This window comes from Varanus komodoensis, unplaced genomic scaffold (assembly GCF_004798865.1).
Source record: "Varanus komodoensis strain SLA01 unplaced genomic scaffold, ASM479886v1 scaffold34_3, whole genome shotgun sequence".
Lineage (NCBI taxonomy): Eukaryota > Metazoa > Chordata > Lepidosauria > Squamata > Varanidae > Varanus > Varanus komodoensis.
In genome coordinates, this window is record NW_025335855.1 from 109893 (window position 1) to 134096 (window position 24204).

General features: G+C 54.4%; 1 protein-coding gene across 2 annotated transcripts; it reads right to left on the reverse strand.

Moving 5' to 3' along the window:
* Window positions 1-2801: 2801 nt before the first annotated feature.
* LOC123028006 (dimethylaniline monooxygenase [N-oxide-forming] 3-like) lies at window positions 2802-15201 on the reverse strand. 2 transcript variants are annotated; one of them, XR_006415611.1, is made up of 9 exons: window positions 14878-15201; window positions 12408-12596; window positions 10760-10922; window positions 9701-9843; window positions 8711-8910; window positions 7904-8262; window positions 6872-6944; window positions 4261-4920; window positions 2802-2813 (listed from the first exon to the last, which is right to left on the reverse strand). XR_006415611.1 is itself a non-coding variant. In XM_044439412.1 (8 exons), exons 1-8 carry the CDS (start codon window positions 15007-15009, stop codon window positions 4578-4580), a joined length of 1602 nt encoding a protein of 533 aa, XP_044295347.1. In that variant the 5' UTR covers window positions 15010-15201; the 3' UTR covers window positions 4232-4577. The 2 variants fall into 2 exon arrangements, 1 of the variants encoding a protein (XP_044295347.1); XM_044439412.1 differs by lacking the exon at window positions 2802-2813 and having other exon boundaries at window positions 4232-4920.
* Window positions 15202-24204: the final 9003 nt, after the last annotated feature.

The window sequence follows — 24204 nt, forward strand, 5'->3', positions numbered from 1 at the left end:
GGGAACCTGCCACTCATTGGGTGCTGCAGCTTTAAATCGTCCGGTGCGATCCTTTTGAGGTTGGTGTTTCAGGTACATCAAGCCTGCCTGTTTTTCTTGCAACAACAATGCCTCTGGCTTCTCTTGGCGCATATCTTGGAACCTGGCCTCATGCTTCTAATTCTTTCTGCGTATAAGAGCCCAATCCAGGCTCCTTGAGCTGCCAAAAATGTGTTTTCCAGATGGATTAAGAGAATCTCAGATTATTTGTTTTAAAGGCAATTCTTAGCCATGGTGTGGGTGAATAGGTAGAATCTGGACTAGAAGAAACACACACAACTTAGCCTTTGAGCTAAGCCCAAAGTCAATAAAAGATCACAGTATCTCAAACTGCATGAAATCTGAGTTAACTATGTTGGCCTGCTTTAAAGAAATTCTAAGGTTTTAAAGAATGGATGATTTGTTTTTATTTTATTTTATTTACATATGTGTTCATTTTAAAATGTACACGCAGCTCTTCCCCTGACAGATCTCAGACTGGCTAATAAAAACATAAAATAAACACCAATGTAGCCCAGCATCACAGGAACAGACCCGACGAATGAGAACAAGCTAGCTGACAGGCTGGAAGGCTCGAACAAATAAAACTATCTTTGCCCTGCGCCAGAAAGACTCCACATCTGGCTGCACCAGATGTCTCAGTTGCAAGAAGCCACCACAACAGACCGCCTTGGTCTCTGCCCAGCCCCTCCTACTTTTGGAGCACGGCAGATCTTGGAGAAGAGCTCCAGTTTTGCGTGGAATATCTGTGTATGTGGGGGAGGGGAGGCAAACGGGGTCTCCAGTTATTCTCAGCAAAGAGCCCTGGACGTGGGCGAGCAGCCAGTTGGCGGTGGGCCAGGGCGAGCCCGTTGCGGCCTTCCAGATGTTTCGGTCAGCAGCATCCATCATCTCTCACCTCTGACTGATCAAGGCTGATGGGAATTGTTTCTCTGTACTGATTCAATGCATGGAGTTGCTCAAGGGGAAACCTCTAAGAGGGCACAACATTTGATGCTGGTTATCTTGCAGGGCCTTCCGACTCTACTCTTCTAGGAGTTTAGGATTCCAAGATCTGTTGTTACTGAGTTGCATGGCCTAAGTTTTGTCCCAGACTTTTTAGACAGCTTGTAATAATAAAAGTTAATTAAGTGCTGTGGTGTCTGAGGTTGTCCAGTCATTCCCACAATGCAATATATTTCATCGGCAGATCAAAAGATAAGAGCTTCACATTCTGCAAGCGAGAGGAAGCAACGAGCATGAGCGACTTTCCGCTGGGGAATCTTTGTCTGGCCTTGGCCCTTCTGGGGAGCTAGAAATTAACGGATGTTGTTATCTTCCACTGCTTCATATGAATACAATCATGTGTACGTTACAATTATTTCTAAGGTTCATTTTTGTAATTTAACTGGAATTCCATCTATCGTTAGCTACTTTGAACATATGGAAAAGTACCTATAAATCTATGATAGCAAATAAAAAGAAGCGGCCAGGACTCCTGTGCTTTTCATAGCTGTAGAGAAGAGGAATATCCGTGCAGGCTGCCCCCGTCTACACCGTTGTGAACAGACGCTGGAACTCTGTTGTCCTTTGCATCTGGGAGTTCTAAGGAGAACCCTGTGGCACAGAAATCGAGGAGTGGGTGGAGAGCTGTACAGAATGCAGAGAGCCCATCCCCTGGATGCCGAGATTGCGGCTGGAATGACATCGGGCTCCCTGTATTCTTGCTCCTTTCCGGATCCTCCTGGATGTTATATGGAAAGAGTTCCCCAGATGTGCCTCATCTGTGTCATGTATGCCATCAAGAAAGGAGCAGAACCCGTGTCTAGCCGGATCACGGTGCCTTTGATTGACCGAGCTGCTTGTTGCCCCCGGCCGAACACCACGCAGCCTCCCCTTGCCACCTCGGGTGCGGCCCTGAATGGCTGGAAGCTGTCCAGGCACATCAGGGCCCAGGGCGCTTCATCTTCCTCAAGGCAGTGGCCAAAACCGGCATGTTCTTGGACGGGGACGAGAACGTCTCAGTCTGGAACCTCAAAGATCGCTCGTTTGCTGGTGGAAGGAGCCGCTGGCCCTGCAGCACCAGGAAGCCGCGGCCGGGGGAGGAAGGGCTCCCACGCCCTCGCCTGCTGTCCGCAAAACAGAATGTCCGCAGGGGCAGCCACCCTGGGACCACGGGCTGCTTTCCGGGTCTATCGGGGGACGTTGCCACAGCGCCGTCCCGCGTGTGCGGAGCTGCCATGCCCAGGACTCCGAGAGAGCAAGGCGCCCGATCCAGCCGGGGAGGGCGCCGGGCTGGGAACTCCGCGAGGGGGGTTGTCTTGCCAGGGATGGGGTTGGCAGCCGGGTGAATTTTTGGCGGATCAAAGGATGCAGCCTCCCAGGCTGAGCAGGCCAGGAGCAGAGCCGGCTGGGGCTGTGCATGCAGCTGGCAGGAAAAGGACCTCTCGGATCTCTGGGCTCAAAATACCAGGATATGGAGCGTGAAACCGGCGTGTTCAGTGGGCGGGTATCCTGAAAGCTGGCAGCTCAAACGACCGGTGGTGATGTGCACATCCCTGCATCCCCCTGCCTTTTCTAACCGCTGCAAACGCAGTGCGCTGTTTGTGGCCGCAGCTCCCACAGGGACAGAAGAGACGCGCGGCCAAGAGTGTCGGCTCTCAGCCTCCGCTGCTCGGCCCGCTGCGTCCCTTCCTGGAGGAGAACGATCTGAAAATGGCGCGCACGCCGGCAACTTCAGGCCCGGACTCTGCAGTGCGTGCTGCACGGGGCCACCCGTGCATCCACGCCAGAAACTGCTGCTCATCCAAAATACAGCAGCCAGGCTGGCCTCTGGCTCATCCCATTTCACCCACTGGCTGCTGATATGTTTCGGACTCAGTGTAAGGTGCTGCTCATCACCTTTTAAGACCCTTGTGGCTCCAAAATACCTTCAGGGGCACCTTTGCCTGTACATTCCACCTCACCAGGTAAGCTCCTCTGGGGATAATCTTCTAAATGCTGTAAGAGTAATGTGAACCACCTGCAGCGCTTTCTCTGTGGTTTTCCTTCAGCCATGCAAAGCCCTGCCAGGAGAGATGTGTCTGATTCCCCCAACTCCCGCCTTTAAGAAGGAGTCCAAGACGGATCTCTTCCAAGAGGCCTTCGCAGATCTGTTTACTCAATAGGCTGCATTCGTCAATATTACTCACTGTTGTTTCGATGTCTTGAAAACTGCTCAGAGCTGATGGGAATGGGGAGATATGCACATGTTAAGATAAAAATAGATAAATCCATTGCCTCTCTCTGACAATGGACGTCAATGGATTTGTCAACTGCACAATATATAGAGAAGCCGGGCATGAAATATTCTGAGAGGAAGTAGCTAGCCCGGGCGTAGGGCGAACAAAAGTGGAGGCCCGCAATGCAACTTTCCGACGCTTGTCTGTGGTGCGTGCAGACAGCCTGGACGGAAACCTGCCTGCCCAGGGGCCCGGCCTGTGGAGCAGAGGCTTCGGGAGCTCCCTGAAGGGGGGGCAGCCCCAGGAGGGTGAGGTGCCCTTTCACCGTGACAGCTGGGAGCTGCCTCCCAGAAGGCGCCCCTCCAGGCGCCTGGCACTGGCTTCCTGATGTGAGATTCAAAACTCCTTGAGACAGGATTCGAGTGGGTACAAGCAGCTTACTCCATACAAAAAGCATTTGCAAAGGCTGGCTCAATGCCTCAGTAGTCTGAGAAACAAAGAGCAATCTTTTACTGTTTACAAGAGATTTTATACATTCCTTTCCCGATGCTCAACACTATCCCCGCTTCGCCACTGGCTGGTTACTAAGAAGTCACAATCTTCCCCACCCGCCTACATCAGACGACTCCTCCATATGTTCCCCCCTCCCGCTCATACATCCCATGTTCATGCTAATGAGCCTATTATCTATGCGAGGTGTGTCATTTACTATTCATAAACTTATTACGCATGCGCAGTACCTTCTAAGAGGTCAACAGGCCAAAGTGGCCTTGAAAATTCTTACTTGACGCCAAAATGTTTCTTAAATCTTGTGGGGAGGATGAGACAATGAGAACAGGCATTTATTCATTCTAAAAGATACAGATTCTACACTTCTTAAGAAAGAACAATCCTTCACTCATATTTTAAAAGATTCAGACTTTACACTTCCCACACCGAGGTCAAGGGCCCCCAGGGGAGGCAGGCATGCCTTCCGAAACGCATCGGGCTGAATTCTGGGGCCATCCCCCTGGAAACACACCTAAGGCCTTTTCGTCCCGCCACCCGCAACTTTTCTGTGTGGCACGAGGACCAGTGTCTTCCCATACACCAATACAGAGGGTAAGTTTCCCGATAATGTTAGTACAATGGCATCTGGAAGTCTTTAGGCATGACATGATGTTCTAAACCGATCAGAAATGCTGGTAATGATAGTATGGAAAATATTCCTGATTGCTTTATTGACATATCAATTCAGTAGATTTCTTGCAGTTTGGATCAGCCTCTGTGTCTGCTTAAACATGCAAACGCGTCTGACAGAGGAGCATTCAGGAAAACTGGTAGTATGGAAAATATGACTCAGTTGAACATCACAAAAATGGCAACAAGGAGAAGCAGGAAGGGGACTAATTTGAGCAATATGGAGTATGGAAAAGGGTTCGGCATCTTGTGTACCACCCGGGTCCTCGTAGCCTTCACCGTCCGGTCCCACTGCGTCAGGATGGCCTCCCGCGCGCCGTCCCACTTCCCTGGCCCGGTCAGACGGAACTGATATGGAGAGCACGGCCCAAAGTAGATTTTCAGGGCCAGCTTGGGATCCGTCAGGAAAAGGAGTGGAATGTTGGGCTTGACCCCAATGCTGGAAGCCAGCTCATCCATGTAGACAATGTAATCTGCTTGCAGGGTGTCGGTTTGGCCGTACCTTAAAGAAAAGGGAGAGAACCTTGGTGGACCCATTTCTAGGCGCTTCAGGAAAACGCTGATGGAAAACCTGTTTTGTTTGGAATTGTTGGAATGCGGGTTTCTTCTAGAAAGTCATGAACTGAAAAAACAGGAATAGCTATCACCCTGGTGCAGAAGTATATCCTGTTTGATAACCCGAAAGGAAGTGTCAGAACATTTTCCAATATCCAACGAAGCGTGAATGAAGCAACCCTGCTGTTTGCCAGACTATTACCCATTCCTGCATAAATGGGACCATTCTTTTTGCCCATTGCTTCACGTTTTGAAGGGCAAGGATATCTTGTTGGGGGGCGGGCACACCTGAGATTTAAACGGCTCTCTTTTGCTTTCCCCATCCATGCTCAGTTGTTGAACATGGGCACTTTGCCAGTGCTTTCACAGGAAAGCTGTCCAGAGCCGAAAGGCGAAAGGTCTTCACCATTGCACACCTGTCCTGAAGCGGAGAGCCCCGTGCCCCATGGAGAAATGACGGCGTTGGCTGGGTCCTGCCATCCCCAGCCCCTCGTCTCCTCTTTTGAGACCGGACATGGCCAGTCCTCGTGGGGCTTTGTTCCTGGCCCTGGGATCAGCCCTCCTGCCCTTCTCTGAGCCCTTCCAGCTTGTTTAAACTGGTGCCCAGACCTGGGCGCAGGAGTCCGGACGAGGCCTGACCAGTGCTGAGCCGGGGGAACTGGCGCTTCGCGGGGTCTGGGAGGGAGACTTCCCCTAATGCAGCCCAGAGCAACATTTGCCCCTTTTGCAGCCGCTGCTGACATAATCACCTTGTGATGGACAATTCCAGGATCCTTCTGACTTGCAATACTGTTAAGCCAAGGTCAGAATGCATTTGGTTCTTTTTCCCAGGTGTGGAACTTGGCATTATTCCCGACTGAATTTGCACGGCCCGGCTCTTGCCGCTGTGGAAAGCGGCCTGACTGCTGAAGGCCTGGGGAAAGGGAGGGAGCTGCCGGACCGCCCCGTGCACGGCCGCCTGGCCCCGGGCAGAGGGCCGCTGGGGGGAGGCTCTGCCTGGCATTCCTCTCGCTTCCGCGGGAGAGAGGAGCAGTGCTGCCATCTAGACGAGCGCCAGAGTCCTCACCCCACGGGTGCGAGATCAAACTGAGCATTTCCCCCTGGTACCACGAAGAACGTGGCCACTTGAGAAGACGGTTCATGCGGAATAGAAAACAGGGGAAATCAAATCTAGTAATGCCATTTTTACGTTTGAGGCATGAGATATTTTAGGAACTGCATTTCTTGTGAAGATTTATCTTCAGTAATGAACTAATTGAACCCGATGGTTATTTCTGGCCATTCCATCTTAAGGAGGTGCAGAAAGGGGAGACTGAAGATTAAAATGGTTGTAAAAATTTATGTAAGAAATTAAAATTGAGGATGGCCAAATTAAAGCCCCCAAACGCCAACTGAACAACATGATAAGAAGCAAAAAGCACGGGAGGAGATTAAAATCTACTGCAGGATATGGTGACTCTCCCCAGAGGCCCCCCACCTCTGCCCCAAAGTGCCATGCAAGAGGGCCTCTGTTACCCGTCCCCTTAAAGAAAAGTGATGGGAGAGGCCAGTAGGCCCCCCGGGGGATGAGGCTTTCCGAACCGGGGCCAGTCCTGACATGCCCCTGAGCCTGGCAGCCCCAGGGTAGGAGGGGGGAGGTCCCTCCCGGAGGACAAACCTGGGCGAAGGCAGCAGGCGGATGCCCACCCCTTCACCTGCCACGGCTCACTCATCACAGCTCCCGCCAACCTGAGTGACGCCTTTGCAAATCTCCGCACAGAGTCTTTAAGCCCATGGCCTGCCAGCGATTCATTGGCGATAAATGCCAAAACCCAGAACGCGGTAATGGAACGCTTGCAAGCGCGGGATCCTCCCAGGAAAGAAGCGAGCGCAGGCGTGCATTTGCCCGGGAGACCTACCATTTGAGCTTCTTCCCCATCTTGTCGTCTATGTCCTCCAGCATGGTTCTCCGTGGAGGCAGCTTGCACAGCCCTGTTAAAAAGGAAGGATGGGCCGTGAGTCTCTCTCGCAAGCATCCCTTCCACAGGTGCGCACACACCTGCCGGCCGCCTGTCCTCGTCCTGTGGCTCGGCACTCCCCGGGAGCAGAGGAGGGCTTGAGTGGCCACAGGGGCTGAATGTTGCCCCCCAGGCCACAAATCTGAAGCCAACTTAGGTACCAGTGAGGCTGCGGAAAGTGCCTGTATACCAGACAGATGCTGATGCTCCAGAGGGATCACGGCCGGCAGGCTGGATCCATCTGAGATCTGGCGCTTTCTGCAGTACCTAGGAGGTGCCCCTCGTGAAGCAAATGGACATTCCAGGGCGGCTTTTTAAAAGCTGCGAATCTCACGCAGGAGGTCGTCGGAGGTATCCCCGTCATACTTCAGCCCCAGTCCATTTGGATGGGAATTTGGATCTGGCTGTGGGAGAGGACACGCTCCCTGCCAAAAGGCCACTGCGCAGTCTGGCTCGGAGGTCCCTGGTTGTGTGTCTCATGCACTGGTCCTTTGACCCTTAGCCTCAGCCAGCGTCATATGGTTCACGCAGGAGAAGAGGTAACGGTCTCGTGTGCGTGTTTTGGTGGCTCATGGAACCCATGATGCACGGGGAGGCACACTGCCCGCACGCCGCTTCTGCTTTCTGCACACAAACAGGTGCATGAACGGGACTGCTGGGTCACTCAGGGGCTAACTAGCCTGATGGCTTGCGGCTGGGTTGGGCACTTAGCCCCTGGCCAACCGATCGTGGCAACAGCCTCCAAATGCGCCGGCAAGGAGCTGTGCACAGCACACGGAAGCAGCGCATGAACTGCGTGTCCCCACCAGCTGCGGCTCATTGATTCTTGCCGTGGCACCACGACGTGTGGCTCACCCGATGCCAGCGCGTTACCCGAAGAGGTGCGCTTCAGACCGGGGCCTTCCGACTCCCAACTCGGGGCGTTCCACTAACCCTTAAACACCCTTACGGCCCAGCGAGCCTGGAGGTCCGCCGTCGGGATGGCCGACCCAAACGACTGGACCAAGCCGATGACCGCCAGCGTTGGCTTCTCCAGCAGAGGGGGAACGATGCTCTTGTACAAGATGATTTCGTTGTTCTGGTTCTTGATGATGGACTCGTCCTCCATGCAAGGGTAGGCATATCTGTAGCCCGTCGCCCAGATGACATAGTCAAGGCCTTCCTGCCGGGTCCCATCTTGGAATATGGCGGCCGTCTCGGTGAACTCCTTCACGTTGGGCTTTACCACGATGGCTCCACATGTGATGCGGCTGGGGAGCTCATCGTTGAAGACGGGCTCCTTGCGCAGAGTCCTGCAGGGAGAGAGAGCACGGGGGCTTCAGACGGTCTCACAGGGAGCAGCCCTGGGGCTCGTCGACATGGAAACCACGCCTCGGCTGGGTTTTCTCCGACCGAGCTGCAATGCCGCCAGGCTCCCCTCCCGGCTCAGACCTCACCGGCCGCGACTGGAAGCTGGGGATGTTCGCCAGCAATGTGCACCAGCCTGCTCTGGCGGCAGTGTTCTCTGCATCCGCGCAGAGCCTTGCTCAAGAAGCCCGTGGAGGCCTCACCTCTCCCCTTCTGCGCACAGGCGTCATCTGCCCGGCGGCCTCTCCACAGCCGCTGCTCTAGTCTTTCGGGCTGCCAGGGGGGCTGTTCAGTCCAAAGGCGGACTGTGCATCTCTCCAGCGACCGGACGGCACAGCCGGGGGCTCTGGCCGCAGAGCCGATCAGCACCCGGTCTCGCGGTCGTAGCCTTACCCGTTCAGTGGCATCAGGCCGAAGTTCTCATGACTGAAGGCTCGGCTCATTTGCTTCACGTACAGCCAGTCGGAGATGGCCGTCGGGAGGGCGTTCCTGAGCATCGTCTCAAAGCGCGTGATCACTATCATGTCCCAGGGATAGCCATGGTCCCAGACGCGGCTCATGATCCAGGACCCACTTCTCGAGCTGATGTAAACCTGTGGAAAGCCAGCGGGGCCGGGCGCAGAGGGAACGGCCATTGCTGTGGTTCAGGGGGGCTGCCCTGGGCACCCCAAAGGGTGGGCGCTCAGAGGTGGAAGGCGGGAAGCAGCGAGACCTACGTCGCTTTTATCTAAGAATGACTCTTCAGAGACCTCTTGAAAATGGGCAAGCTCATAAAGGGCTTGTTAGGGGGGACGTTACGTGCGGTCCTGCCCTTGCGATCTTTGTGCTCTTTTCTCTGATGAAAGGGCCGGGATTCGCTCCCTCTTCATCCCAAGGCAGCTCTCTGGAACGATGAAGCCTCATGCAAGGCAGGGGCTGTGGGGTCATACGACATCAGACCCCAAAATAGGGGGCCAGATAGACAAGCTGCCCGGCTTGGTCACCCTGGGTCAGCACTTCAACCATTAATTACATTTCTACCCTCCGTTTCAGGCCAGATTGGTTCCCACAGCGGCTGAGAGCAGTTCAGCTCCAGCGAAGACTCACGAAGAAGCTCGGGGTTCTCCCGTGTGGCCGCCACGTGGGACGGCCATCAGCCGGGCAGGCCACGGCTGCTGCAAGGGGGCACCAGTGGCCCTGCAGTGGAGGCACTTCTAGGCCGGCCGATTTTAATGGGGAAATGATGCCGATGCTGCAGTTTCATGGCAGCCTCGCCCACAACCTGAACAGAAACATTCGGGGAGACGGGCCCCGTCCGTTCTCCAAGACTAATGGGTGCATTTAGTAATCCTAAAGGTTGGCGTATGAGCAGCCTCCAATTCCTGAGCGGGATGGGCGATGTACCTGGGAGGCGGTGTGGCTGAGCTCCGTGGCGATGTCACAACCCGAATTCCCAAGGCCAATCACCAGAACTTTCTTCCCCTTAAACTTTTCAGGTCCTTTGTATTCCCGGCTGTGTAAGAAGCTGCCCTTGAACTTCTCCAACCCTGTATGGGAAAGTGGAAGACAGATATCTGGAAGAATCAAACATGCAAATTCAAGCCCCTGGCGTGAATACACGGTGAGGTGCAGCTACGTAGTCCTCAGAAGACTCCGTCTGCTCGTGCAATTGCTAATTTGCTAGCCCAAAATACAATTATGTAAAGCACGAGCCCAGTACCCACTAGGCGAAACTCCCGATTAAAGATGGATCCTGCTCTCAGCCGTACGGGTTTGTCTCAGCTTCTGTTGCTGGCTTACCTCAAATCCTACCTAGAAAGTCTGGATTTTTATCTAGACTCTTGCTTAGAAATCATGTTGCGTTTTTAAAAGCTGATGCTGCACTACAGTGACATTTCGTGGCAGTGGGGACAGGGGTGTGAGCTGGGCTGTCCTCCGGCATTTTGGCCCCTGGGGGGCAGCGGGCAAAGCAGAACCATCACCCCGATGCGCAGTGGCACCTCAAACAGGCCCCTTCCGGCTCCCCTGGTCTGGGATTCGGTGCCATCCGCCCCATTCTGCCTCCAGGCTCCCCTGAAGGCCCTTCACTGTTTGCAAGTTCGCAGCTGAGGCTCAGAGCTCTTCTTGCCAAGGGCATCCCTTTCCGTCGGGGCAAATAGGATACTCAGAACGGGGTGAGGCTTTGGGTGGGGCAGCAGCTTGAGTGGGAAAGGGGCGAAGCGTCTGCCCAGGCACCACGATCCCAGTTCCGCTCCTGTTTTCCATGAATATGGTTTTCCTTTATTAAAGGGATTCTTGGATGCCTCGTCTGTTTTGTCCCGGAACACCCAAAAGCTGGGAAGCACAACACCGAGCTCAGCTCTGTCCTGTAAGACAAACTGGAGGCGCAGCCGCCTCTTGTCGCCATCCATGAACCGGGCTGGGTGTCGCAGCGTCTCTCACCCTCTCCAGCTGCTCTCTTACCTGGGAAGCTCTTGGTGGGAATGTTTGGGTAGATGTGGTGTCCTGTGCACAGCATCACGGCGTCAAAGGCAGCCGTCTCCACCTTGCCGTCCTTTTCACTTGTGACGTCCCATTGGCCAGTGGCCGCGAAGTCCGAACGCTTCTTGATGTTGCTCACAAACGTCTTTGGGGAAACGTGCAAAGCACAGCCAGTACCGTGCAGGCCCCAGAGCAAAGAGGCAGAGCGGCGGCCAGGCGCCTGCCACGGGGGCACGTGAGCTGTGCCTGGCCAGAGGCAGGAGTGCAGAAAACGTGGCCACTCAAACCTCTGCCTGACCACTGCTCCCCTCTCGAGAGCACGTCCGGTCGGAAAGTGCTCTAGGAACGGGATCCGCGGCCCCTGCCAGGGAAGCCTCATTCCAAAGCATGGGGCCACGTGGACATCAATGTCAGTGCCGTGAAGACGGGCTTCCAGGCCACGAAGCCACGCGGGGAGGGCCGGCGGCTGGGGGCAGCTTGAGGGCAGGGCAGGGCAGGAGAGCCCCGGCCTGGACTAGCCAGGGCGACTGAGAGGAGAACGAGCGGTGGGAAATGAGCACTGGCGCTCTTGGGGAGGAAAGCTTGGACACAGGCACGGAAGCACAGAAATGGAGAAACTGAGTGAGTCAGAAGGGGTTCCCTGGGCCATCTAGTCTGACCCTGGCTCCAGCGGGCTCCACTCACGACGTGCCCGCCATGTGCACATCCAGGAGACTAAGAGATTAGGCAAAGCACCCCTGCAAGGAGCATGGGCATAATCTGGAGACACCTGGACATTTCCCCTTCTGCGATCCCTCCCCACATTCCCAGAGAGGCAAGTGCAGAGGAAGCAGAGCAAGGATCCGGGGCTTGGGCGATGGAAGTGGGCGAGCCCTGAACCCAGAATACAATGCAATACAACATTTTTAAAATCCAGGCAAACATTCTTCTTCACCACAAACCAGGGTAGACTCACGGGGTGGAGTGGGCCAGAGCAGTGGGGGTGGGAGTGGGGCGGGAGGTGCAGGAGCTCAGCTTGCCCGCCACGGCTGGCATGGCCAGGGAGGAGCGGCTGGGGTGTCGCCCGGGATGCACCCGGATTCCCGGGCCTCCGGAAGTGAGGCTGGGGAGGGCCAGCTGAGCTGCTGCACGGCGGCTGGGCTGCCTGAGCCTCGTCTTAACTTGCTGCCGGAGCCTTCCCACTTTTTCCGCGTGGGGGATCGGGGGGAGTAGGAGCGAGACGCCATCCTGGACTGACTGCCGGCATCAGAGGAAGGCAGGGCTCTGTGGGGGCTGCCGGGTTCCCAGCAGGAAGCCTTCCCAAGGAGATGTCGCTGCAGGTGCGGGGCCACTGCGCTCCGCCTCCACTGGGCAGTGGCGCCCCTGGCTGCAGGGGAGGGCGCTTGCCCCCTTCCGCTTGTGACGAGGCCAAGGCATCCGGCTGAGCTCTCCTCCGGCAGAGCCTGGTCTGCCTTGGCACATTCACCCTGCCCATTCCTCAGTTTCCTACCTTGCGATGGATTATTTGGGTTTATATGTATATATCGGATGCTGATTTGTAAGCCGTCCAGAGACGTGCACTGTAAATGGACGGGATAAAAATACCCAAATAAATAAATTAAATTAAATTAAAATTAAATAAAATAAATACCTTAAACTGTATGTACTTGACAAGATCAAAGTGCTTGGCATACATCCAGAGATACTCATGAAGCTTGGTGTTGTGCAGATAGTTTGGGAAATCCTCTGGGAAAGGGAAGTCGGCAAAGCACATCATCTCCTTGCATGAGTTGGTGAACACCGACCGGTAGATGCTGGCTCTGCCTTCCTCCGCCGTCTCCTGAGGGGGGAGGGAAGCAAGCACAGGCACTGCTGTGAAGCTGCTGCAAGGGAAGCCCAGGCCAGAGGGGGCAGTGCCCACGGTTACCCCGAAATGTGGGATCCCACACCTCCCACGTGGCTCTCGATCTGCAGCAAGAGAGCATTTCTCATGCCTCATTTGAAGAGGGACGGCCCCTGGGGGACGCAGTGCGGCCGGACAGGGTGCAGCATCCTCCACAGACACGTGGCTTGGGCAGAGATGGGTGAAAAAATTCCTCTAGCTGAAACGTTCGTGCACCTCCAGCAAATGCCTCCCAAAGCAGGCCATGAGCCAGGACGCACCTTCCTTCTGCACTGAGACGGAGGCTTCTCCAGCTTTTGCAATATGACTCCACCCTGCCCCCCCCCCCGATGTGCATGTTAGGGGAAATAACACAGAAAAATCCGTATGCCTGGGTCACACACACAAACACATGCACAATAGGGAAAACTGCACGCAAAGACACAATCTAACGGAGAAAATAGTTTGAAAGGAGCCATACATTCGCAAAAGTGCCTCGAAGAATACACGCAATAGGAGAATGCGCACACATTTTCATCAGATTTAGAAGAAATGACATCCACTGATGCAGAACTGGGCTGAAATTACAGGTGGCATTTTTGGGGGAAAATTACAGTAGGAACCAAAGTGTTTTGTGAAGTGAAACAATTCTGGTAATCATGACTGGAGGTGTGTGAAACCTGGTGCATTTTGGTATCAGTTTTAATGAAAATGATCTCTGGTGATCTTATAAAGTTACATATGATTTGGAAAGGAGGCAGCTCAGCCGGAACGTCGTCGGTGTTGCTATCAGGTTTCCTCTCTAGGAGGTGCCTGGAAAGCGCTTTCCGAGGTCGGTTGCCACCATTGGAGAAGCATCCCGGTCGGTTGATCTGCAGGCGACATGCTTAGAGCGCCGTGCCAAAACTTCTCCCTGCTGGCGGGGGGGGTGGTGGTTGGGGGGGGGGGGGGGGGGGGGGGGGGGGGGGCAGAAATTCGAGCCATTACAGAAATGGGCACAAAACACTTCAGCAAATCTACACAAAAGCAATAAAATGATCCCCGTTTGGAAGCAGTCCAAAGATCACAGCAGGCTGAACGAGTATGTTAGATAACACAACAAACAGCATGGCTGAACAACTGTGCAGTTTGTTGTGTTATCTAACATATTTGCTCTTGGATTAGCAGCCTGCAAACAGCGAAGACGATGGTCTGACGATGGGACACGAAGACAGGGAAAGAGCAAGCACGCGAAGCGCCTGCTGCTGCCGCATCTGGTAAAGAGACGCTCGGTTTGGAGGGGTCTTTGGGAATCAGTGCAAGAAGTGTCTGCACGTCTGCACGAAAATAACAGCCAAGGAGTAGCCTGCATCGGGACGGCTCTGAGCATTTCCCTCCAGGGCCGTGCCTCACGGAGGGATCAGCCGCATCCGGCCCCTTCCGGGGAGCTTCCCGTGGTCCCAGGCTGCAGCCCAGGCTGGGGGTTCGGCTGCCACGTGCCACCCATGGCAGCCCCTCCTGGTGCTGAAGGGGACCCACGACTGGCCTGGGGAGCAAGAGGACGGGCCCATCCTCCCTCTAGAGCGGCACCCGCAGACCTTCGGCCCGCCATTGGCAAGGCTGTGGGCAAAAGGCCGTGTTTGCTGTGCCATCGTGGGCTGGCTGCAGGGACGCTGGCCGCCTCTCCAAGGCTTGTCATGCCTTGATGTGGACACTGTCCTCCCACCTGCTCCCTGTCACATTGCTCCGGCAGTGAGGAAGCTCTTCCTGATGCCCAGCCTGAATCTGGGCTGTCGCAACTTGAACTGATCTTTCCATGTCCTGCACTCTGGCACTAGCGAGGAGAGACCCTGGCCTTCCTCTCTGTGTCAGCCCTTGAGGTCCTTCTAGAGGATCACATGTCCCCCCTCAGCCTTCTCTTCTCAAGGCTGAACATGCCCAGCTCTCTCCGTCTCTCCTCGCAGGGCAGCGTTTCCAAACCCTGGATCATTTTTGTCGCCCTCTGCCAGACCCTTTCTAATTTGCCTGCATCTTTCTGAAATCTTGGTGCCCAGCACGGGACACGGTGCTCCAGGTGAGCTCTTGTGCCTTTGCGCCTTTCCTTACCTTCCGCAAGCCATGATCTCTGGAAACATGGCTGCAACCCAGGCAGCAGAGAGCAGAAGGGCCGGGACGGCCTGCGCCAGCTGCTCGTGCCTGCAGCCACGGGGTGAGCACGTTCATGGGTCGGGGGAGACGTTTGTCCCCGCACTGCACTCACCGTGAACCACCACAGTCCACCAATGCCGTCGCTCCGCTCGAAGCAGGTCGGCTCCAGCCCTTCCTCCAGGCAGCTCTTGATGGCAGCCAGCCCGCTCACGCCCGCCCCAATGACGGCCACTCTTCGGACCATGGCCGCCTAGCGCAGGAGAAGCACGGGAACGGCCTCCAGGCGGGTCTTCTGCCTAGCAAGCACTTTGGTATCTTCTACAGGGGGCAACAGAACACAGCAGGAGTCTCTCTAGTAAGTCCCATCTACCTGAGTGATGCCCACCTACCCTTATCCTTCACATCCCCCAGTACGGGGGGCTGATGGCCCCTTGTAAACCACCTACCCCTCTGTGCCGAGACCTGGAGAAGCACTCCAAATCCTAGCAAACCAATCCACCTTAAATAAGCGATGACATAAAATCAATGGGTAACGACACATCATGGGAGAGCCAAGTGAGGAGGGGCTTGGCTTGGGCTAGGGCTGAATGACCTGAACCCTCTGCTAATGATTTTCAGCAGCCTGGAAAACTCGGCAACCTCTGCTCTGGCTTTCACGCCACAGCACACGTGCACGTGGATCCCCGCCTCTCGCTCCTCCTGCCAGGCCGCAAAAGTTTCCTCAGACGCAAGCAGTGCTCTGCCAGGCCTCGGAGATGCCCCGTTTCCCACCTCTAGGAAGATGGCCCCAGGTTCTGGCTTGCGGGGGCTTAAGAACTGAGCCTAGGAATGGAGGTGGGTATAAGCCGGACTGTGGCTGGAAAAGCCCAAAGCAGCAGCAGCTTTCAGTTTAGGGTTAGTCCAGACTGTGGGGGGCTTGGAGCTGGCATGGACCCCCGAAGGCCCTCCTGCGAAATGACGGCTACCCACACGCCTTTTTGCTCTTTTTGGCAGCTGTCCGAGAAATGCAGAAAAAGAGGGATCTACAGAGTCAGGCACAACAAACAGCAACTCTGGGAATAAATATGAAGAGCCCTTCCCTCACATTCCACACAGTCCTGTCACGACCTGTTCCCCCGTCTCCAAGCACGATCTTACGTGGCCCTTCGGTGCAGTCCTTCTCCCGGTCTCACTGGCACCCTTGCAGCACGTTTGTGGAACTGGCAAGGGAGCGCAAATTCTTATCCCGGCCAGCTCTGGAGGATGGCCTTGGGACTGTGGGAGGAGTTTCCCCGGGAGCAGGGCTGTGCAGTGGACGGCCCCGGGGGTCCTGGTGGCCCCCTCACGGAGCAGGATGCAGTGCTGGGGGAAATCCTGCTGGGCAGACCTGCTTAGAAGTGCATCCTTCGGTTCTGCTGCAGAGAAGACCCTCTCGAGTCCGTCGTGCTGCCCTGGGACTCGCGGGCCCATTCCTTTGCAGTGCACTAATGGCGGGGGTGGGGGCAGCGGAGGGGAGGGGAGGGGCGGAACGGCGAAAGGGCAAATCGCACCACCTTGTTTGAGCTGGTGGCTTGGCAAGCTGCTGGCTTCGGCAGGCGGGTTCGGCTCTCGGCGTCGAGCGAGTGGGAGCTGGGTCAAGGCGGATGCCGAGGCTCACGGAGGGCTCCCGTGGTGGCCGCCTATCCATGGGCCAAGCTCCCGCTGGCTGCCGCGGACACATGGCATAGTCAGGCTGAGGGAGGCAGAGCGATGGAAAGAAGGAAAGCGAGACGGACAGGAAAGAAGGAAAGGAAAGGTGGAATCGAGGGGAGAAGTGGAGGCAGAACAGCGAGGAGTGGAAACAGAGGCTTACTGGGACGGTGTGCCTTGCACAGGAATCCCCACACGAAGTGGGAATGTGTGGCCCCTGCTCCCCAAATCCCTCATCCCCGTGTGGATCGGTTTCATCCTTTAGGTCCCTCTGACAATGGTGCTCATGTGCAGGGGGGCCCTCATGAAGCCCACCCCCTTCCGCCAGTGCCCCCTCGTTCCCACCACTTCAAAGCCCACTGCTTATCGGTCGCTTCTTTCGAAACAGCCCATGAATGTCATCATCTTGTGGCTTCCTTGGCACCTGAATGGGTGCAAAGTTTGCAATGCCGGGTGCCAAGGACGCCTTTTGGCGCCGTTCTGCTTCAAGGCAATTTCCAAGCAGCCTGGACAGAACCGAACTTTTCCACGGTTCTCCTGCATCTTATTCTTCCGTGGCTGCCCTTCAGGGTGCGGAAGCGGCAGTCGGCCGGATCTGGGGGGACCGGGCTGCTCCCACCAGTCTGTGCCAAGCTCCGAATCGCCAGCAACCCCTGGTGTGATAGGGTGGAGAGAAGGTCCGCTCCCCGTCTCTCCTTCCTTTGGTTCACCTGGCAAGGAAGCCGCCACGCACACCTAAAGGGCGCGATTCTGCCATCTCTGAGTGGAGGAGGGGTGAGTGGAGGCCGGGGCAACGGAGAGGGTGGATCTGCCCTGTGCTTCAGCCTGGATGCAGACCTGGGATGCAGAACCGTCGAGGCCCCCCCGCCCCCCCCACCTTGTCTTCAGTGTCAGCATCCCAGATTCCCGAAATCAGGGTTTCTGAAGTACCAACTCAAATGCTGGGAGCACCCCGATGAGCAAATTGACCCTGGCAGACATCGCTCCTCCAAAGAAGCCGGTCCACTCTTGGTGTTCCTCTGCAACGAGCAGCCCCGGGAGAACGCTGGGCCGGGTTTGCGCACCGTGGGAAGCGAAGGCTGAGTCTTGCCCTTCTTGGTCTCGCACAGCAGCCCAGCATTTCAGCAGGGGGTGTTCGGCTTCCCAACCTACTTCCAAGATTCCTGTGCTTCATTACAGCTCCTTCTGATGTCTGGACCTGGGAGCTCCATTTTACCGTTGGCAGTAAGGAAAAACGTTGGAGTCCGTGGGAGGAGCGGCAGCGGAGGGGGCTTGTCCAGGCGCCCAGGCAGGCGTGCGCTCTCTTGCGTTGCCCCTGTCGGCTGAGCGATGTGCCTGCCGCCCTGTCTGCTCCCCAAAACAGGGCGAAAGTGGGTGAATGTGTGGAGAGAGAAGAGGGGCATTGTGGCAAAAGCGATTACATTAATTTAAGAAAAAACTTTTTGGAGCTGCAGTGGATGCAGTTACATGGGGGGCGGGGTAAGAACCAGCCCCAAAACCTTCAGTGGACCAATTAGGAAGCGGCAGTTCAGGTCCATCAGGCACAGAGCGGTGCCAAAGAGGATTTGGCCGCGGGGTGGAGTGCTGGAATGAGCAGCCGGAGCAGGAGGAGGGAACGGGGAGCATGGGAACAGTGGCTCTGTCCAACTGATAGGCTGAGGCGAAAATCCACGTGCTGCGCTATTTTCCATGGCGCGCTGACCCACCCAGCGGCTGGGTGCAGACGCTTGGCAAGCCAGAGTGGAATTTCCCCACCATGGGCCTCTCATGTTGTCTGAACCCAGGATTGTGGTTTCCACACAAGTACCACAGAGTCCTCTGGAAAAAGCAGCAATGGCAGAAGCCACTCTGGCCATCCAGCCTCTATGTGCAGACCAATGAGGAAGAGGCAGGCACCACAGGCAGGCGCAATGCCCCTTGGGACTGAATTTCAGGTGCAGTGGCTGATGGGATGTATGCCAACAGCAGGAGGACAGCGTTGGGAGGGTGGAAACCACAGTAATGCAGATGCCGCTTGGCCACTGGTCAGGTGGATCAGAGTAAAAACATGGGAACTATGGTCCCAATGCAGGGTTGCTTGTTGGGTTGTGTGAACCCAGCCGGTGTGTTTCTTAGGGACAATATGAAATTGAAACTCTGGAACAAGGACAGAACGGTTAGGAGCTTTTTGAGGAGACTGATAGCTCTGCAAAGTGTTCCTTGGATGTAGAAGGGTGAGCATCGCCGGGGCAGGCTACTCCATATCAGCTCTCCAAAATGTCAACTCCGAAATACCACTGCACATCATTAATCAAATGCACAACTTGCACTGAGGTCGTAGCTCACAGCAAAACATGTTCATTTCGGATGTTTGCGTCCTTCATCACATGCAGCCATTGGAACTTCAGTTTGAAGAGAAGGGGGCTTCTCCTTTTTGAACCGAAGGGGACAGCCAAGTTGCATTCATGCCACCCAGCCATGGGGAAAAACACAGGCTCCTGGAGCGTAAATCTAGCTTTTTAATCATCTCTTTAACTTCCTTCCTCCACCACTGGCCCTCCACCACTGACCCTCCCACCCTCATTCAGGCCAGTGCTGGGATCCATCTCCCCTTTGTTCCAGCTCGCTAGGAACTGTGCAAACAAACGCAATAGTTATCTTGACCACATGTTTGGCAATGTCTTGGCTTCAGTTTTGGGTGAAAGGGTCAGAATTTTCTTTAGACATGACCTGAAGAAATTCCTGGATGAGGAGCAAGGCAAGTCAAATACACAGGGCAAGAATTTTCTTCTGATAATGGTTCGGGTTTATCTAGCAGCTATCTGTAAATTAAGAAAATGATTTTGCATATCAGACCCGGGGGCGGGAAAATATGATCATGTACCTCAGTACTGAAGAACATCTCTGCAGAAAAATGTAAAGTATGCATGAAATGAATGGTAAAGGAAGCAAGACAGGTTCCCGGAGGCTGGGGAATGGGGCTCAGACCTCGATTCCTGGGGAGGGGTTGGTTGCAGCGATATTGTGTGAATCCAGCTCTTACTTCCACGCTTGTTATTCACTGCTTTGTTTTCGCCAACTGACTTTTAAAATGCTAGCTATTTTTGGAAGGAGTCTTCTTGGAAATGACATCCTCTCCCACAGACATGCTTGTATGAAGTTCATTTGTTCATTTTATTTCTCTTTTTTAAATTTTACACAGCTGTGCCTGAGACACTGAATATTTTTAATGTGGTCGACCAGCAAAATCAAGGCATGCGGAAATTTAAACTAGACATGGATAGAAGAAAAAGAGCTCAGTAAAATCCAAGACGACATGTTCAGGCACAAAGAGATGCACCCAGGTCCCGTCTTGGAGGTCATGAGGACTAGCTCCTCCGCATGATTGAAATGCCTGGGTTCAGCCCATCGTCTCTTCTCCTTGCACAGTATTCGCATTCCTCCTCGTACCCTGAGACCGCCATGATTTGAACCTGAGCACGGCGAGATATTCCTGACGTTCTCCAGAAAGGCTTTGCACCATGGGGCACCCTCCTGGCCAGCTCGCTGCCGCATTGCTTGTGGCTTTCTCCCAAAACTTGCAAACAAAGGTCAGGTATCTTGCTCTGGCGCACGCTGCCAGCTTCTGTGTTAACAGACTTTCTGTTACTATGATAGCAAAAGAAAACCTCCTCAGCTGCATACAGACCACGGGGGCCCGTGGCTTTACCTCAGGTGCCACGAACTCCAGAGCATTGCATGTCTATCTGGGAACCTGTACAGGCAAAATATTTCCAGTAATATATGCTGATGAACCCGCTGATTCACTTGCTCCATGGAGAGCTAGGAAAGAGCTCCTGAATGAGCTGACTTGTTTGCATCTGACGGAACAAGAGAACGGCCTCGGCGGGGAACAGGGGCTTCAAGTTCTCGGCTTCCTCAAACAAGAGCAGTTTTGGGCAATGGCTCGGGGGGCAACAATCGCCCGAAGCTGCCCCCACCCTGGTCTGGTGAACAGAAATGCTCCCTCTGTGCTAATCATCAGTTGGCCACCCGTGTCCTGGGGTTGGCTTACTCTGGGCTTCCTGGTCTCAGGCCCACGACCTTGAGCGATGGGAGGAGAGGCCGAGCCGCGGCAGACTGGCCTGGTGCAGGATCTGGCCTCGGGGGCCCGCGACTCTGCCTCTTTCTCCCAACCAAAAACCCCCCCGGAGGGGTGAGCAAGGGGGCTGGCGTGAGAGAGGCAGCCGGGGGAAGAAAGCGAGTGCGTGCGCATGTGAGAGAGAGAGCGCACAAGCAGAGTGTGTGCGCTTCTCTTCCCTGTAAAACCCAACAACAAAACGGGCACTTTTCAGCCATGCGCCAGCCTTGGCTGGCTTGCGCACCCCGTGGCGCCCACAACAGTTTCTTGTGCATGTCCAAATGTGAGCATGAAAGAACTGGGGACCCAGAGTCCTTTTTTAATAATTTCCAAAACCTGGAGGGGTGGTTGTTGTCACTCGAGCATCTGTTGTGATCACTGTGGAAGGGCTTTAAAAGCTGTGTGTGGTTGGTTGCTTTGCCCGGCATTTTTTCCCCTTTGAAAATGCAGGATGCGCTTCCTTGGTGTCCATTCCGTGCTTTGGCTGCTTTCCCCCGCTTTCTTTTGTGTTGTTGCCACCTTTAATTTTTCCGTTTTTTATGCTGAGTGTCAGTAGAGTGAAACAAAACAAAATAAAAATAGTGAAAACAAAAGGAAATACCCCTATATCTTTTAGATAAAGCTGTCTAGCTACCTCCTACACACTATCCATTGGCTTCAACAAAGGCAGACCAACTATCCATACATATATTTAAACATTCGTATATTATGCCTAAAGACCACCTGTTCAAAAATTGACAATTGTTTAAGTCCTCAACCCTTTGTCTTTTCCAAGATGGCTGCTCACCCTTCCCATGCTGTAATATTAGCCTTTTAATTGTCAAAAGAGTGCAGATAATACACTGATCTTGTGTTAGGTTCCAAGTAGCAAGTAGATCGGTGAGAGGAACATGCGCATTGCTAAATATTCAGGAGTTTTCCATCACAGAATTTATCTGTATTATCATCTCCTCCTCCAAAGAGGCAGTCATGAGGCAGTGCCAGATCATCTGGGTGAGAGAGGTATGCATTCCGCCATTAGCCGATTTCACAAACCCATTAAGAAAATCATGGCATCCATGATACCCGGGCATGTGTGGAACTGGATGCATGCCAAGATCCGCTGACCCTTCCGAGGCTGACGGCAGCACAACAATCTACTGCTTGGGACGCTCCAATCTGCCGTTTGGGTTTTTTTCAAGACCAAGTTAGAGTGCAGAGAAGCCACATTTTCTGGAAACGCTGTGGCACTTGATATCAGAGCTCAGGAGCCTAAATGTCTGTTAACATGTTGACAAAAATTTCTGAGAGGAAAAGCCGGTTCATGGAGACCCCTCCTCTGAGGTTCTCCCTGGGAATACCTGGGATGTGTAACCCTGAGCCCCCTTGACCTATGCCATGCCTCTCTGTCCGTGACCAGCAGAGGACATCTCGAAACATCATCCCAGTGAAGGGGCGCTCAGTGGTAATAAAAAAATACCACTTTTATTGTTGCTTGTTGTCATTGCTAGTCGCGAAGTCGTGTTTGGCCCATCGCGACCCCACGGACAACACTCCTCCAGGCCTTCCTGTCCTCCACCATCCCCGGAGTCCACCCAAGCTCACGCCGACTGCTTCCGTGAATCCATCCAGCCACCTCAACCTCTGCCGTCCCCTCCTCCTTTTGCCGTCAAGCTCATGGCTTAGGACTGCCCTTTCATGATGCACTGGACTGTATATTTCTCTTGCCTCAGAAATCTCCGATAGTTCTTTCCCCCCATATCATTCCATCTTTAGCAGGATTTGCAGAGTGGGAGAAACCTTTAGGTCCCTGGTTCTGTCCCATGGCTGGAGGCACAGAAGTATCCAGGGGTCACTCCAACCTCGCCACACTGCATCCAGGCCAACGAAGCCCTTTCCGTGGATGTCTGAAGCCCCAGCCGCACATCTCTGAAAACTCCAGAGCCCTGGAATACATTTCTCAATTTCTCCTAGGCAGAATGCATCAGCTTGTTTACCCAAAAACTGTCAAGGCCCCCAAGCAAGTAGATATGAATAAATCTTTTTTAATTCAACAAGCACACCCTTTTGGACAATTCAGACATATTTTTGAGTTATTTATTTAAAATTACGAGGCAGGAGAGATTCGTCATTTTGAACCAGTGTTTGTCAGAGGTACATAAACATTCCCTCACACGGCCCTAAATTACTAGAAAACATTGCAACCGATTTTCAGCTGGCACTGAAAATCGCTTGTTTTGCTATAAAGCACATTGCTGTTTATGTCTCTGTTTATGTGATGCCTTCTGCAGATGCAGGCAACGGAAGACGGGCACTTTCTCTACCCACGTTTCCGGATCATATTCAAGGCATTTTCGTCAACACAGAGAAAGAAACACACACCTCTGTGTACAAGCCTGCTTCCTCTGCTCGCTTCGTCCACTATTCTTCTGGGAAGTGTTCCTCTGTCTCTTAATCCGTCTATGTGTTATTTAGCTCTAGGTGGGCGCTTGCCTTTCACAGAAGAAATGGCTACTGCTAGAGTGTCTAGAAATGCAAACAGTCAATGCTGAGAAGTGATCCATCGAACTTCTGTTCACTTATTTGTTTGTACTTTGACTGTGAAACTTACAACTGACAAATGTCCCCCAAGTTATCAAGTAGAAGGTGGCCCGGTGGCTCGTGTGCCCCATAACGAGTGCGTCGCAGGGCTCCTCAGCAGCTCTCATTTTTCACTTGTGACCCTTCCACAGGGAGAGGTTTACTCCCAGCTCAGAGTTCGGTGAAATTTGTCTTCCTCTCGGCAGATCCCTTTCCTGTGTTGTGCAAGAAGTCAGTGGGTGAAAAGAAGCTGTGGAAATATTACGCAATGCCTGCTCGGTGGAGGGCCTCTCAGGTGCTTCCTTGCCAGAGAAGAGTGCTGGTCGGAGCCATCGGCCAAGAGCCTGGCGGGACTGGCCCGGGGAGACCGGCAGCAAGAAGCAAGGGGGCTGTGGGGCACAGCGGACACCTGGAGGGGTCACGCCGCAGGTGACATCTAGAGGAACCTGGGGGAAGCCCTGGAACCACCCCCGGGGAGGCCAGAACTTCCGTGGGAAAGCTTATGATGCGGCCTCTGACTGCCGGGACTGGCCATTCCGACGCTCGGAGACGGCCTTTCCCAGGCTGCCTGCCCAGGATCAAGCCCACACATTGCTTTGTGTTCCCCGGTCGTCTTTCCCCCTGGCTGCACTCAGCACAAATGCTGGCCAGAGGTGTGCAGATGGGGCCATCTTGCTGCAGAATGTCTGTAGGTTCATTCCCTCGGGGACCTGGTGCGTCAAGGGCCCTCTCCTCTCATGGGAGCCTGCTGTGCCTTGAGGCCTGGGGCATCTCCTGGCTAGCACAACTGGCGGAATATTATGATGGCTCGATTCGTAATAATGCCTATATTTCTGCACACACACAGTGGAGTTTCTCTTGCCTGCAGGGGAGGTCGATGCTGCGGCAGCCGGAGGATCGGCAAACGAGGCAGGCCATGGTGAGAGCGGTGCTGAGAGGGACCCCTTCGCAGGCCGTGGCCGAGGAACGGGCTTCGGGCGGGGGTCCCGTGCCTGACCGGTCCTTTGACGGGAGGTGGCGCTGCAGCACCAGCCTGCGCTACTGAGGTGGCACGGCCAGGTGGGACGCACAGCAAGGTGCCGGCACTGCGGCAAAGAGCGGGAGCTGCATGGC